General features: G+C 36.5%; 1 protein-coding gene across 4 annotated transcripts in view; it reads left to right on the top strand.

Annotated features, from left to right (window-relative positions):
- The window catches only part of FNBP1L (formin binding protein 1 like), a 58,142-nt gene that overhangs the window by 40,222 nt on the left and 5,545 nt on the right, over positions 1 to 12,375 (top strand). For 3 of the 4 annotated variants that reach the window (XM_042030186.1, XM_042030185.1, XM_042030188.1), the window contains 6 exons: positions 690 to 818; positions 2,855 to 3,001; positions 3,742 to 3,945; positions 6,251 to 6,409; positions 9,926 to 9,940; positions 11,945 to 12,054. In XM_042030186.1, coding sequence (XP_041886120.1) covers positions 690 to 818; positions 2,855 to 3,001; positions 3,742 to 3,945; positions 6,251 to 6,409; positions 9,926 to 9,940; positions 11,945 to 12,054 — 764 coding nt within the window. The remainder of the gene's footprint in view (positions 1 to 689; positions 819 to 2,854; positions 3,002 to 3,741; positions 3,946 to 6,250; positions 6,410 to 9,925; positions 9,941 to 11,944; positions 12,055 to 12,375) is intronic. The other variant, XM_042030187.1, reaches the window with a different exon arrangement.

Below are 12,375 nucleotides of genomic sequence, written 5' to 3'. Positions count from 1 at the left end.
CTCTGCTTCTCCAGGCTGAAGATCTCCTAACTATCTCATCCTGTCTTCATAGGAGAGATGCTCCAGCTCTCTGATGATCTTTATGTCTGAACTCTTCCCAGCAGGTCCATTTCCATCCTGTGCTGAGGGTGCTCCAGGTGGGGTCTTAGGAGTGCTGAGCAGAGGGGCAGAGGCAGCTCGCTTGACCCACTGGCCACACTGCTTTTGATGGAACCCAGGGTAGGGTTGGCTTTCTGGGCTGTGAGTGTACATTGCAAGGACCCCCAGGTCGTTCCCCTCAGGGCTGCTCTCAACCCATTCTCTCTGCCTGTGTTAGTGCTTGGGATTGCCCCAACTCACACGCAGGGCTTCACGCTTGGCCTTGTTGAAGTTCATGGCAGTCCCTCTGGATGGCTGTGCTGTCTTCCTTAAACAGGCAGCTGTCTGGTATTTGGGATCTTGTGTTTTTTAGGATATGCATTTGAGCAGCCTGGCTAAGGGAACTACAATGGTAATTTCTTTCTCTGTATAAAACAAATGAGGTTTTGGAGTGTCAGTGTATGTGAAATCTTACATTCTTTTATTTCAGTTACAAGGATGTCAGTTTTGATGACTTGTGACCAGTGTTCTTGTATAGTTGATAACATAAGATAATGCTGTGTGTCACTGAAAAGCACCACACCTTTAACCTGATAACACTTTCCTACCAGGCTAAGCAACAGTTAAACCTGCGCACACATATGGCTGATGAAAACAAAAATGAGTATGCTGCACAACTACAGAATTTTAATGGGGAACAGCACAAACACTACTACATTGTCATTCCTCAGATTTACAAGGTAAAATGATTAACAGATAAAGTATGTCTGATCCTTTTCTAAAGAGAAGTAGACTTTAAAATTAAAAACTTGGAAAAATTAATTTTTTTTTATTTTAGTGGATCATTTTATCAAGAAATTACCATAATCTTGAGACAACTTGTGTTTTTTTCATGAGACTGCTTACCATACTAATGCTTAGATTTCTAATGAAAATGCTTGGTTGCATTTTCTTTAAGTTTTTATACTTTATAGACTCTTTGTTTAAATATTTCTGAAAGGATCTGGCAAAATAAACATTTGAGACATCTGGGTGACAGCAAACACTTAATAATTCTGTTAAGGGTTGATCACTGGTTCTCAGGATACTTGTATGTGTGCGTGTATGCTCTGCCTCTGGCAGAGGTGAAGGAAAGAAGGGAGCTAACGGTGACTGTGGTTTAATGGATCTCATGCATGGCTAGCAGAAGATCCAGCACCCTTTCCAGCCCCCAGTTAGTCATCTGTGTTACCAGCAATCCACAGATCTTTCTAAACAATTAAAAAAGTTAAAGATCAATACTTTGCATCTAAAGTGGGGATTTCTTGAGATGCTTTATGTAACTATTAAGATTTTTTAGCATTCTTTCAAAAACAGGGACTTTGCAAAACTAGAAAACCAGTTTAAAGTAGTTGGGGGTGTCAGGTGAGGAGAGTTCAAAAGTGTGTTGGCATGTACCTTCAGCCATTTGGGAAATAGGAGTGGGAACTGATACTGAGACAGGGAGTGAGGAAATGGAAGGTGAAACATGGGCTTTATTTGAAGGTATACCAACTTAAGTATGTTTGATATTTTCCAGAAGCACAAGTCAGCTCATATTTTTTTTTAAAATTCCTTACTAGAAGGTCTAGGATTCACAGGAGAAGATTGCTTTGGCTTATTAAAGAATTTTCTAATATTTTAGCTGTTAAGCAGCACTCCAGTAGGTCTGACTTTAACACACTGATCCAAGAACCGGAGTCAGCTCCCAGGACAAACAGGCTGATCATCTTTGTAGCTTGGACCAGACTTTTGCTTTACTGCCTTTATTTCTCTAGGGTTAAAATCCATTATCATTGTAAGATATTACTCACATTTTTTGAACTCTACAGTAAGAGCAGAAAGGCCTAGTCCTGCTTTCTCTTGGGACTACACTTTTATTACTTCATTGCAAGTATTTGGTAACATTCTATGGGAAAACCTTGGAGAGGGGTTTAGCATGTCTAGGTGGTTTTGTTTTGGAGAGATGAAATTGAATACTGTTTGAGACATCTGCCTTAGTGTAGATACAGGAAAGATCCAACTTCTTAACCAGTTTTTGACAACCTCTTGGTATATATGTTACTGATTTTTGGTTTTGTGGGTTTTTTTCTGCATTCAGGTGAAAGGTCCAGGGCTATTATCTTAATAATATTTTTCTTTAATTTATTCTTTTTTCTGTTCCAGTAAACTGTTATTGCAAATCTTACGTAATGATGTTCTTATCTTTATTTTCTTGCACACTTCTAAAGGAAATGGTTTGTATTTAAAATCAGAGTGTCAAAACTGCTGATAATTTTATTTTTTCTTATTTTTCCTATTTTTTTAATCACTGGTATTTCTTGGAAGGTATAAAAATAAAAGCAAGATGGAGATCTTTATGACCAGAGAGGAATTACTTGGAACTAGAAGGAGAATGAGGAGATGTAGAAATCAGTAAAATTTATTCACTGTGGTTTTCATTTTTGCATGAAACAAAGACTTCAAACACTTGCCTGTAAACACTGTACATGTGCTTTATAAAAGAAGGGAAAGAAAGTCCAGTCCTTTACATAATTTTTAGAAACCAAAGAGCATAAACTCTTCAGAACTATTGTTCTGGGCGTCTTAAGTCTATGTCTGAAAGGATTTTTAAGTTCTGTTTTGTTAAGCAAATAAAAATACTGCGAAGGCACAGAAATTCTGTCCCTCACCATGGTGACCATGGTAACTGCATATGTCAGGATCAAGGAGGGAAAAAACCTGTAAATGAAAGCTTTATCTTTCTTTGCTCTTGCAGCAACTTCAAGAAATGGATGAAAGAAGGACTATCAAACTTAGTGAATGTTACAAAGGCTTTGCTGACTCTGAGCGCAAGGTTATTCCAATTATCTCAAAATGCTTAGAAGGGATGATCCTTGCAGCAAAATCAGTTGATGAACATAGAGTAAGTAGAACTGAGTAACTTTTTTTAAATGTATGTGAGCAATTTGACTGATACAGAAGCTGTGGAGAGGGGAAAGACTGCCTTACCTTGTACATTTATCTTTCTGTTGTCAAACATTTGCTTGGAAAGTGTTGTTACTTTGATTTCAGCAGAAGTGATCACGTCTGCACTCTTCCTGCTTTATTGATTTTGTGGGATCTGAATGTCTTTGACACATTCTCACTGGGTGTGCTTTTGGACACATTATTTTGGTTATCCTGAAATATCCTGGAATACCAGTGTGGTCGGTATTTTCCCCTGTATGTGGTATTAAGACATGTAAAGGGTGTTTCGTTAACAAAGTATCATTCTGTATGCTGTTTGACTGCAGCAGGATTATAGTCCTATTATAGTTTACTGCATCTAGTTTCTTAATTCTGTCTTCATTTCAGTGCCAATGTTGAAAGATTAAAAGGTGGAAAGTAGTTTGGCCCTAAAGCATGTCCTGTTTTGAATTTGTGATAACCGTCAGGAAGTATTTGCTGGAATATTCTGAATAGCAGAGTATGCTTTGCTATGCACTCGTGAACACTGCTGAGATAAAAGAATGTTGTTACCTTAACTTGCTCTGTCCAAAAGTGTGTGTTTTAAGCTCGCTCTTACTTTCCCATCTCTGCAATTAAATGAAAAATTTGTCTCCCTGTTTTCTCTCTGGTTCTTGATGGGTTTGCTTTTTAAACTCCTTAATGTCCTATGTTTAGGACTCTCAACTAGTGATAGACTGCTTCAAATCTGGTTTTGAACCTCCTGGAGATTTTCCATTTGAAGACTACAGTCAGAATATTTACAGAACTATCTCTGATGGAACCATCAGTACACCAAAGCAAGAGGGAATGAGAATTGATACAAAAACAACAGTCGGCAAGGCTAAAGGAAAGCTGTGGCTATTTGGAAAGAAACCAAAGGTAACAATTGAGAAATTACTATTTGGAAAATTAAGATTTGAACATTTAGAGTACATGGAAGCAGCAATTTATGTATTTAAAAAAAAAAATCTTCCCCTTGCCTGCCAATGTCTTCTAAAGTATGTGTAAGGAGATCTGAAGGTTTGAGTGCGTTGAGTACTTACCATGTTAAAAATCAAGTTGTCACTGGGGAAGTTTTTCAGTTTTTCTTCTAGTGATTTGTGTCTGGGGACATTTTTAATAGTTATTCGATAAAAGTAGCTTCCCATTACTGTAATGTTTCTAAGATACTGTAAAGACTTTCTGCAGTTGCATAGGAAAGGTGTTAATTGTAAATGTAAACATATGGGGAGGGAGAAAATGCTTCGGAATTGGGCAGACTTCAGATCTGTCTGACACAAAAAGCAACCCCTAGTATTTTATTATACCTGCTGCTAGTTTTCTCTGAAAACATTGAAGTTTATAATATGTCATTGGTAAAACGTACTGTGGGAGCTCCATAAAGGTAAATGTCTTAGAAGAAATATTACTATGAAATAGGGAAAAATACTCCTATGCTCAGGAAAAAATTGAAAGTATAGAAATTACTCCTTTGTTATCTTATGAGTTACAATTAACAATTTCTATGCAAGATGCCTTCATGGATCAACAAAAAAGGTTGTCAATACATGCATTACCTATATAAATGAATAATGGAATATATACATACTTAAATTTTATGCTATATCTTTATTTAGTATTGGAGCAAATCAGTGGGCCATTTTAATGATTCCCACAAATTTCTGTGAGGTTATTTTAATGCTCCAAGCCAGTTCTTGTCATTTATTACAGGAAACTGTTCTTAGAGCTTCTTAATGGTAGGACTTATTTTCCACTTGATAGTATTGTGATAAAGTAGGTCTTTACAGAAAGGAAGGATACAGCTGATTCTTTATTCTATCCTCAGTATATTATGTAACTCCAGCTGTGTTAAAACTGATTGTTTACTTTTCATGCAATATAATTAATGATTCATAACAGTTTAAATGCATTAATAGATGGGCATATATATTGCATTTGTCCACAGAGGTGGGTGAGATTCAGCCTATTCTGAAATTAGATCACAATTGCCAGTTTGACCACAAGACATCTTTCTGAGAGTTTGGAGAGTATGTAAATGTACACTGGTTTCAGTCTGGACCTTGGCATGTACTGTAGTTATAGGAAATCCCTTAGTGTGATGACAGCTGAAAGAATCTGACAAGGCTTGCCCTACTCTTTCTTCTCCCCAGTTCACTCACTTTGTGTGTAGCATTCAGGGAGTCAGCCTCACTGTTTTCTGTGTGGAGTCACAGGTATACATATGTGTGTACATGCTACATGCATCCCTTCCTTAAGGACCTGGATGAAATGAAAGATTTTGTCCCTGTTTTTTACCTGTTTTTGAGGAGGATGGAGGAGTGTTCTACAAAACAGCAGCTGGGAGCAAAATACTTACTGAAAGATACATATTTAATTCCAAATACTATCCACAGGCTTTAAAATATATTCTTAAATTATCTATTATAAAATTAGCTGGTTTACTACAGCTGGGGTATTCAGGGTGGCCTTTGGGCCCTCATTTAGCTGAAACTATGGCTGGTCTTGACTTGCAGGTATTCCTTTGCCTATTTTTAATGTTGTCAGAGACATAAAAACCTTTTGTAAAGGGAATTAGTTGTGCAGCAGTGGAAACAGTAGGGGAACATTGAACTGGGAAAGAACAGCAGAGGTATGAGAGACAAAAAGTGAGAGAAGCAATTTGAAACAAGGGGTGAAGTTCTTGTAATGATATTAAGAATGCCATGCGGGCTTTGTGTCAGTCCAGCTTTACTACAGAGATTGAAAATACTTTTTCAGTCATTCTCCATAGGTGCACCAAATATTTCTGGTTTGGCTAACCTGGTAGGGTACCTCAATATAGGGGGAAAGGGGAAGTAGTGAGCAGGAATGCTTGAGCTTCCAGAATGACTGTAACTAAATTGGCAATAGCAGAGCTCTGTTTTAAGAAAAGAGGCAGGGAACTTTGGGATCTTGTTAGGATCTTGTGGCAGTGTTGAGTCTAAGCTTTTTTGAATATTCCTTCATTGTCTGCAGCAACCTGTAACTGAAGATTAGTTCATGACAGAAACCTTTTAAACCCAATACAGTTATAGTATGAATGTGTCTGGAACGTTACAAGCTGTTTCTGTGTTGGATGGAAATTTTATTTTGTAAGACAGAATTTTCATTTTAAAATCACTTTGAACATTTGGCTTATTTATTGCTTTCTTTATTTCCACATTAGCCACAATCCCCACCCCTAACCCCTACTAGTTTATACACATCCAGTACTCCTAATGGGTCCCAGTATCCCATATTCTCCATTGAACCAGTGCATTATTGCATGAGTGACATAAAAACAGGGAAGCCCAGAATTCCTTCTTTCAGAAGCCTCAAAAGAGGGGTAAGTTTGATAACAAGTTGAAATGCATGATGGGCTATGAGCAGTGTGCTTGTGATGTGGCTTTTCTGATGCTCTTCACCCTCATTATAAGGCTTACTTGGCTAAAAGTAACACTTTAGCTATAAGGTCACTTCTAGGGTCCTTTTTTCATACTATACAGAAGTTACCAACCAGATTAAAAATAAAATAAAGTAGAAATATTCTTTATCACATTTGAAATGCTCATGCCTAAAAGAAAGGTGTTATAAAGAGGGTGCTCAGCATGTGTTTGATACCTTTCTTCATTGTTGTTCACATTCACAAATGTTTTCCTACCATCATGTAACATATTTTTGCAGTAATTTATCATTGGATATACAGTTACCACAAAAATCATCTGGCAGATCAGATGTCTTATTTGCTGACTTTGAACTGAAAATAGTAAAAGTTGATTATGAGGCACTGAACTAAAAAGGGAGAATTTAATTTCTTTTGTACATCAAATGCTATAGTTTATGGTGATTGCAGATTTTGAAATACTGAATTTTTCAAACATTAAAATTTTAATGCATTTTCTGATTAATTAGTCACTCTTGTTTGTCCTAGGTTCTTTTGGGTAAAATTATTGAAAAAATTACTACCAAATGGCACTGAGACTTCTCAATTAATTTACTAATACAGTGGCATATTCTGCAAATAGAATTTATCTGGAAGTCAGTAGAAGGGAAATACTAAGTGGTTTCCTAGCAACATTCATGGCACTAGTGATAAATGTACTGGCACTTTCCTGTTATATCAGAAAAGTGTAGGCTGCCCAGTTTATGTATGTTTAGTGACACTTATTGATCCAAATAATAAGGTAATTGGATGCATTTGATTACATATAATTAATAATTTTTTGGTATTTCAAGACAATATTGACTTGCTGTTTCATGTGCATCAGGAATGGTTGACTCTTGTTGACGTAATGTGGAGATCAAGGTACAAGTGTTCTATTGCAGTAAAGTTACAATTTAGGGGCACCCTTGTTGTCATTCTGAAACAGAATGAGTTACAGCTAAAACTTTATTTATCTTTAAGTCATGTTGTGGCACCTAATTTCAGGCCCCCAGATACCTTGGAAATAACCTTTCTAGCACTGCCATTTTTTAGAAGATTCTTGTAGTCCTCTAAGTCTATATGGAGGACAGCTTCTCCTCTCCTGAGTCATTATATCATAATTTGGTCTGGCCATGAAGCTAATGTTTCTTCTTTAGCAAGCACTCAGTGAGGAACTACCTGGATTAGGTGGTTGTTGAAATGGCACAGGCCTTGATTACGCCGCGATTTTGTTGATCACTAAATGTTTTGACTCCTGGCTTACAAATCATCACCTTGTAGGACCATTACTTCTAGAACCTCTTTCTGAAGCAAAAGATCATCTCCTAACAACTACAGAATGCTAATGGAAAATGAAACCATATCTTTATTTGACTTTTAAAATATATTGTTCATGTTGTAAAATTGAATTAATTTAATACATTCTTTAAATAATTTAAATTTAATAATTCTTTAACATTAGGAAGCATCACTAATATCCTACAGATCTAGATTAACTCAAGCATGCCAAATTATTAAAGAGTTAATCTCCGTAAAATCTTCAAGATGAACATTTAATTTTTTATATTTTGAATTTCCTTGCAAGCATTTTAAGAGACACCACATTATTGCATATTTTTAAAGTCTTTTCAACTTAAATGTATACTGGACTACTAATGGATTTTTTTTTTTAATCTCATTGATCAGTATTACTTTTATAATATACCTTGGTTAAATGCTTAATATTTGCTAGTATGTGAAGCTGTTTCCCATGTGTTTTGTCCCTGAAAAATGATGTCCAAGTGGTACTGACATGCAGAACTACTGAATCATAGAATCATAGAAAGGTTTGGTTTGGAAGGGACCTCAAAGATCATCTTGTTCCAACCCCCTGCCATGGGCAGGACACCTTCCACTAGACCAGGCTGCTCAGAGCCCTGTCCAGCCTGGCCTTGAACCTGCCAGGGATGGGGCATCCACAGCTGCTCTGGGCAACTGTTCCAGTGCCTTACCACCCTCTGAATATAGAATTTTTTCCTAACATCTAATCTAAATCTATCTTCTTTTAGTTTAAAAATGTTTCCCTTTGTTCTATCACTATCTGCCCATGTAAAATGGTATTTAATTTGCTCCTGCTCCTACCAGGCTTTATCCATGAGTTGGCATGTATCAGGCAGTGAAGCATACTGGTCATTTTGTTTAACATGCCCTGTACAAGATTTCACTCAAGGCACTGGAGATCACAAAACCAGTCTCCCTCCACTCTGTGCTTCATGCAGTACATTTTCCTATCATGATGTAGAGCAAGAGCAGCAAACAGCAGCTGTAGAGTAGGTTATTGAAAGAAGGTGTAAGCAAGTGTAACTGGCTGTATTAGTGCTGCTATGTGCTGCTGCTTCTCCTTTGAAATCTTAACAATTGCAGACAGTGTTAGTGCCTGTGAGAGGTCTGTGTTTGATGCCACTTGGTATATAAAGTAGCTGCATTGTCAGCAGCGATCTGTAAACCTTAACAGTGTATTCTTGGAAGACTCTTTCTGAAGGGAACAGGATGTCATGTGTTTATGTCATCTTGCATCTCTGGACTTTGAGCTTCCTACCAAAGTATCATTTGTGAAGGTGCTTTACTTCCATCATTGCAAGAAATTCTAATTTTGTGTGTGTGCCCCAAGCAACAGCCTTAACAATTGCTCAGGATCAAAAGTGAAGTTGAGATATCTGTCTTCTAAGGTGCTTGGTGTTCCTCTGGAAAGGGTTGTCCAAGTCATTGAAAGAATGGTAGATCTTCAAAATGCCGTCAGTGTTAAACCCAAGATTCAACTCCTGGCACCCATATTTTATTTGCTTCTTCTAAGGATAAAGTCTTTACTCTTTAAATGTCTTCATTTTTAGCTGGACAAAAACAATTTTAGGTAACAATGACCAATGCTGTTTTCAGAAAGTAAAACTACTTACTTCTAGACTTGAAAAATATCTTTATTTATTCTAGATCTACTGTGATAATAAAGTAAATACATTGTAAAAATTACATTTGCAAGAGTGATCATAGTGGATTTTGAGCTATGATTAACAAATTATTTGTATATGGCTGATCAGTCCATCATCATCAAATTCTGCTATTTTGTGCAATGTTGGCTGTGTGTGTGTTTCTTTTCCTACAATAGAAGGCTCTTTAGCCCTTTATTCAGAACACTAAAATTCAAAAGTAGTTTAATGAAGTTGTGTATTAGAATTTTGTAAGTTAAAGTACCCATTATCACCTAGTATTTTTTAAATCAGTAATTCTTAAAGCAATTCTTTTATTGTGCTTATAGTTAAAAGGTTTTTTTTTCTATAAATGAAAATGTCGATCCTTAAGTAATATTTTAAAAATACATTTTTAGGCATTAGTCATTTTTGTAACTGGTCATTGCATGTAAATAATTTCCCGTTTCTTTTTGTTTTCAAATGAACTGTGCAGTGGTCGGTGAAGATGGTAAGCCCGTGTGCTGATCTGTCTGCTGTACTTCTGCTAAGATAGCATGAAAGTAATCTTTTGAAAGTGTTTCCATATCATAACTGCTTTAAGTCAGGTGCTGAAATACATCTTCAGATTTTCCACTCATATGCACAGTCTTCTTAATCATCCATGCTTAATGTAAGGCAATTAGACTTATAATCTGGCTGCAACTAAATCTGCAATTTTGGAATTTTAGAGGTGACCAGTATTCACAAGTTGGTCATGATGGAAATATTTGGTGATTTTTCTTTGTCAGGAAAATTGGCATAAAATATGTATATGAAAAGATCATAAAATTTGTGTAAAGAAGAAATATTGAATACTGCACTCCTTTGAATTGGAAGAAAAATTTGCAGGGAAGAACCTTTATGCTTAGAAATATAGGAAGCTGTTACATTAAATAAAACCACACCTTAATCAATATTGTTTTGCAGAGTAAATCAGTAAAAATTCACAAAAAGACCTCTGTTCTTCTGATTCATCTTAGAGGATACTCTGGTTTAAACTGTAAGGAAGAATGATAGAGAGGACGTGATTGTATTTTTGCTTCTTTGTAGTGTATTACACTTAACAGTTGTTTTCTTGGATGACTCCTTCTGAAGGGAACAGGAAGTTTATGTCATTTTGCATTTCTGGACTTGGAGAGTATACACAGTGTGTATTCTTCTTCCTCCAGAAAGAAACACTTGTTTTATTTTGGAAACATCATATCTCGATTTTCCTTCTTCTAGGATGTCTTGTATTCCCTTCTTAAAAAGCAGTGAGAGTGATTTTACAAGTGCAAAAGAAGTTGAGGGGGGTAAGAAGTTCTTTGGGGGGGATATTGGAAACTTGGCACCTGAGCTCAAGGCTTGTGTCAAAATCTCAACAGTCAAGTTTCTGTAAACTTTCTTCTTGACAAAAGAAGTGCTGGCCAGTTTGGTTTGCCACCATAGAAGGTTACTGTAATGGCAGGTGGGTTTCTTGTGTTAAAACCAACTTCCTTAGGCAACTGGGAACACAAAAAACCCCAACCTTTTGTGATTAAGACATGTACCATATTTCCTTGTTAACACTGTCAGTGTCTGTCACCCTGAGAGGAAGAGTTTTCACAACAAAGTTGCAAGATGCATTAAAATCTCTTCCCATGCATTTTATACCCAGGCCCTTCTATCCTGCTTATCATAATCTTTGCACAAGTTTGCAATCAAGTTTGCAGGTTTGGGTTCATAACAATAGGTGGTCTTAAATTGGCTGGATTGGAATTTTTTTAAAGGTTTCGGAAGTAAAAGGTTTTTTTTCCTTCCCTGAAGTTCTTTGGTTGTTGGGGTGGGTTTTTTTTTTGTAAGCAAGGTGACTTGGAATATTTGAGCAAGTTTTGAGTCAGATAAACAAATTTAAGTAAAAATTTTGCTATTACAAAGGCTTTTTCTAATGCTCTGTGAACTAGTTTTACTTGAGGTAAAATCCATCAGAAGTTTTAAAGTTTTAGTATGTTTTCTAGGATTGCTGAAGTTCTGGAAGAGCACTGTAATAGTGCTTTGGAATGAAGATCCAAAATATAGTATTTTCCTTTTGATACCATCCAAATGACCGCAGAACACACTCCAGAGAAAGAAACAATTTTATACATATATACACATCTCATTATTATATACACATCTTAGATTTTTGTTCTGACTCAAATAATTGTCCTTTCTAAATCTTCTTTAAGTGCAGTGGATGTAAGAGGTACATGACTTCAGAAAAATAAAGTCTAGAAATTTTGAATTACCTCTGTGAGCCAACTGCTACAGAAGGCAGAAAGCCCTTTGACTGAATGACTACACTGGCAGCAAGAACATGCATTTATTCTGTGCGGTCTTTTGTAGAGCTGTCTGTCAAGTAGAGTTTTTAAGAAGGTCCATCCTGCTTCCAGTGAACACTGTCCATGTGTGGGTATGTCAGTTCAGCTGCCCAGACCTGTGCATGCAGCTTGTTTCATAGTATTTCTGCTTGCAGGGCCCTGCACTAGAAGACTTCAGCCATCTTCCTCCAGAACAAAGACGCAAGAAACTGCAGCAGAGAATCGATGAACTTAACAGAGAACTACAGAAGGAAACAGACCAAAAGTGAGTGCATTTTTTTTTTTTTGGACTTCTGTCATGGTTTTCTCTCTGGTTCTTTTGACGTCTTCTACCTAAGCCAACAGTGCTCAAGAGCTAGGAGACAATGCACTAGGCCAGGCTATTGAAAAGCATTTTTAAATTCATAGTTTGTTGTATATAGGTTCTGTTAGCATTGCTTCCTTTTGCTTTGCTGTAATACTCATTTTGATTCTAATACTGCATAGGGAACATTGGCTCTAAAATCACACATTAAAAAAATGTGTGGGTCTGTTGAGCAAGACAGCTGCAACTTTGTGCTTTAAGAACAGAACATGACTAATATTT

Source organism: Corvus kubaryi, unplaced genomic scaffold, assembly GCF_017639235.1.
Source record: "Corvus kubaryi isolate FWS band 111438036 unplaced genomic scaffold, C.kubaryi_AGA036_p1.0 37334, whole genome shotgun sequence".
NCBI lineage: Eukaryota > Metazoa > Chordata > Aves > Passeriformes > Corvidae > Corvus > Corvus kubaryi.
The sequence above is the reverse complement of the archived record's forward strand: the minus strand, read 5'-3'. Positions and strand labels throughout refer to the sequence as shown.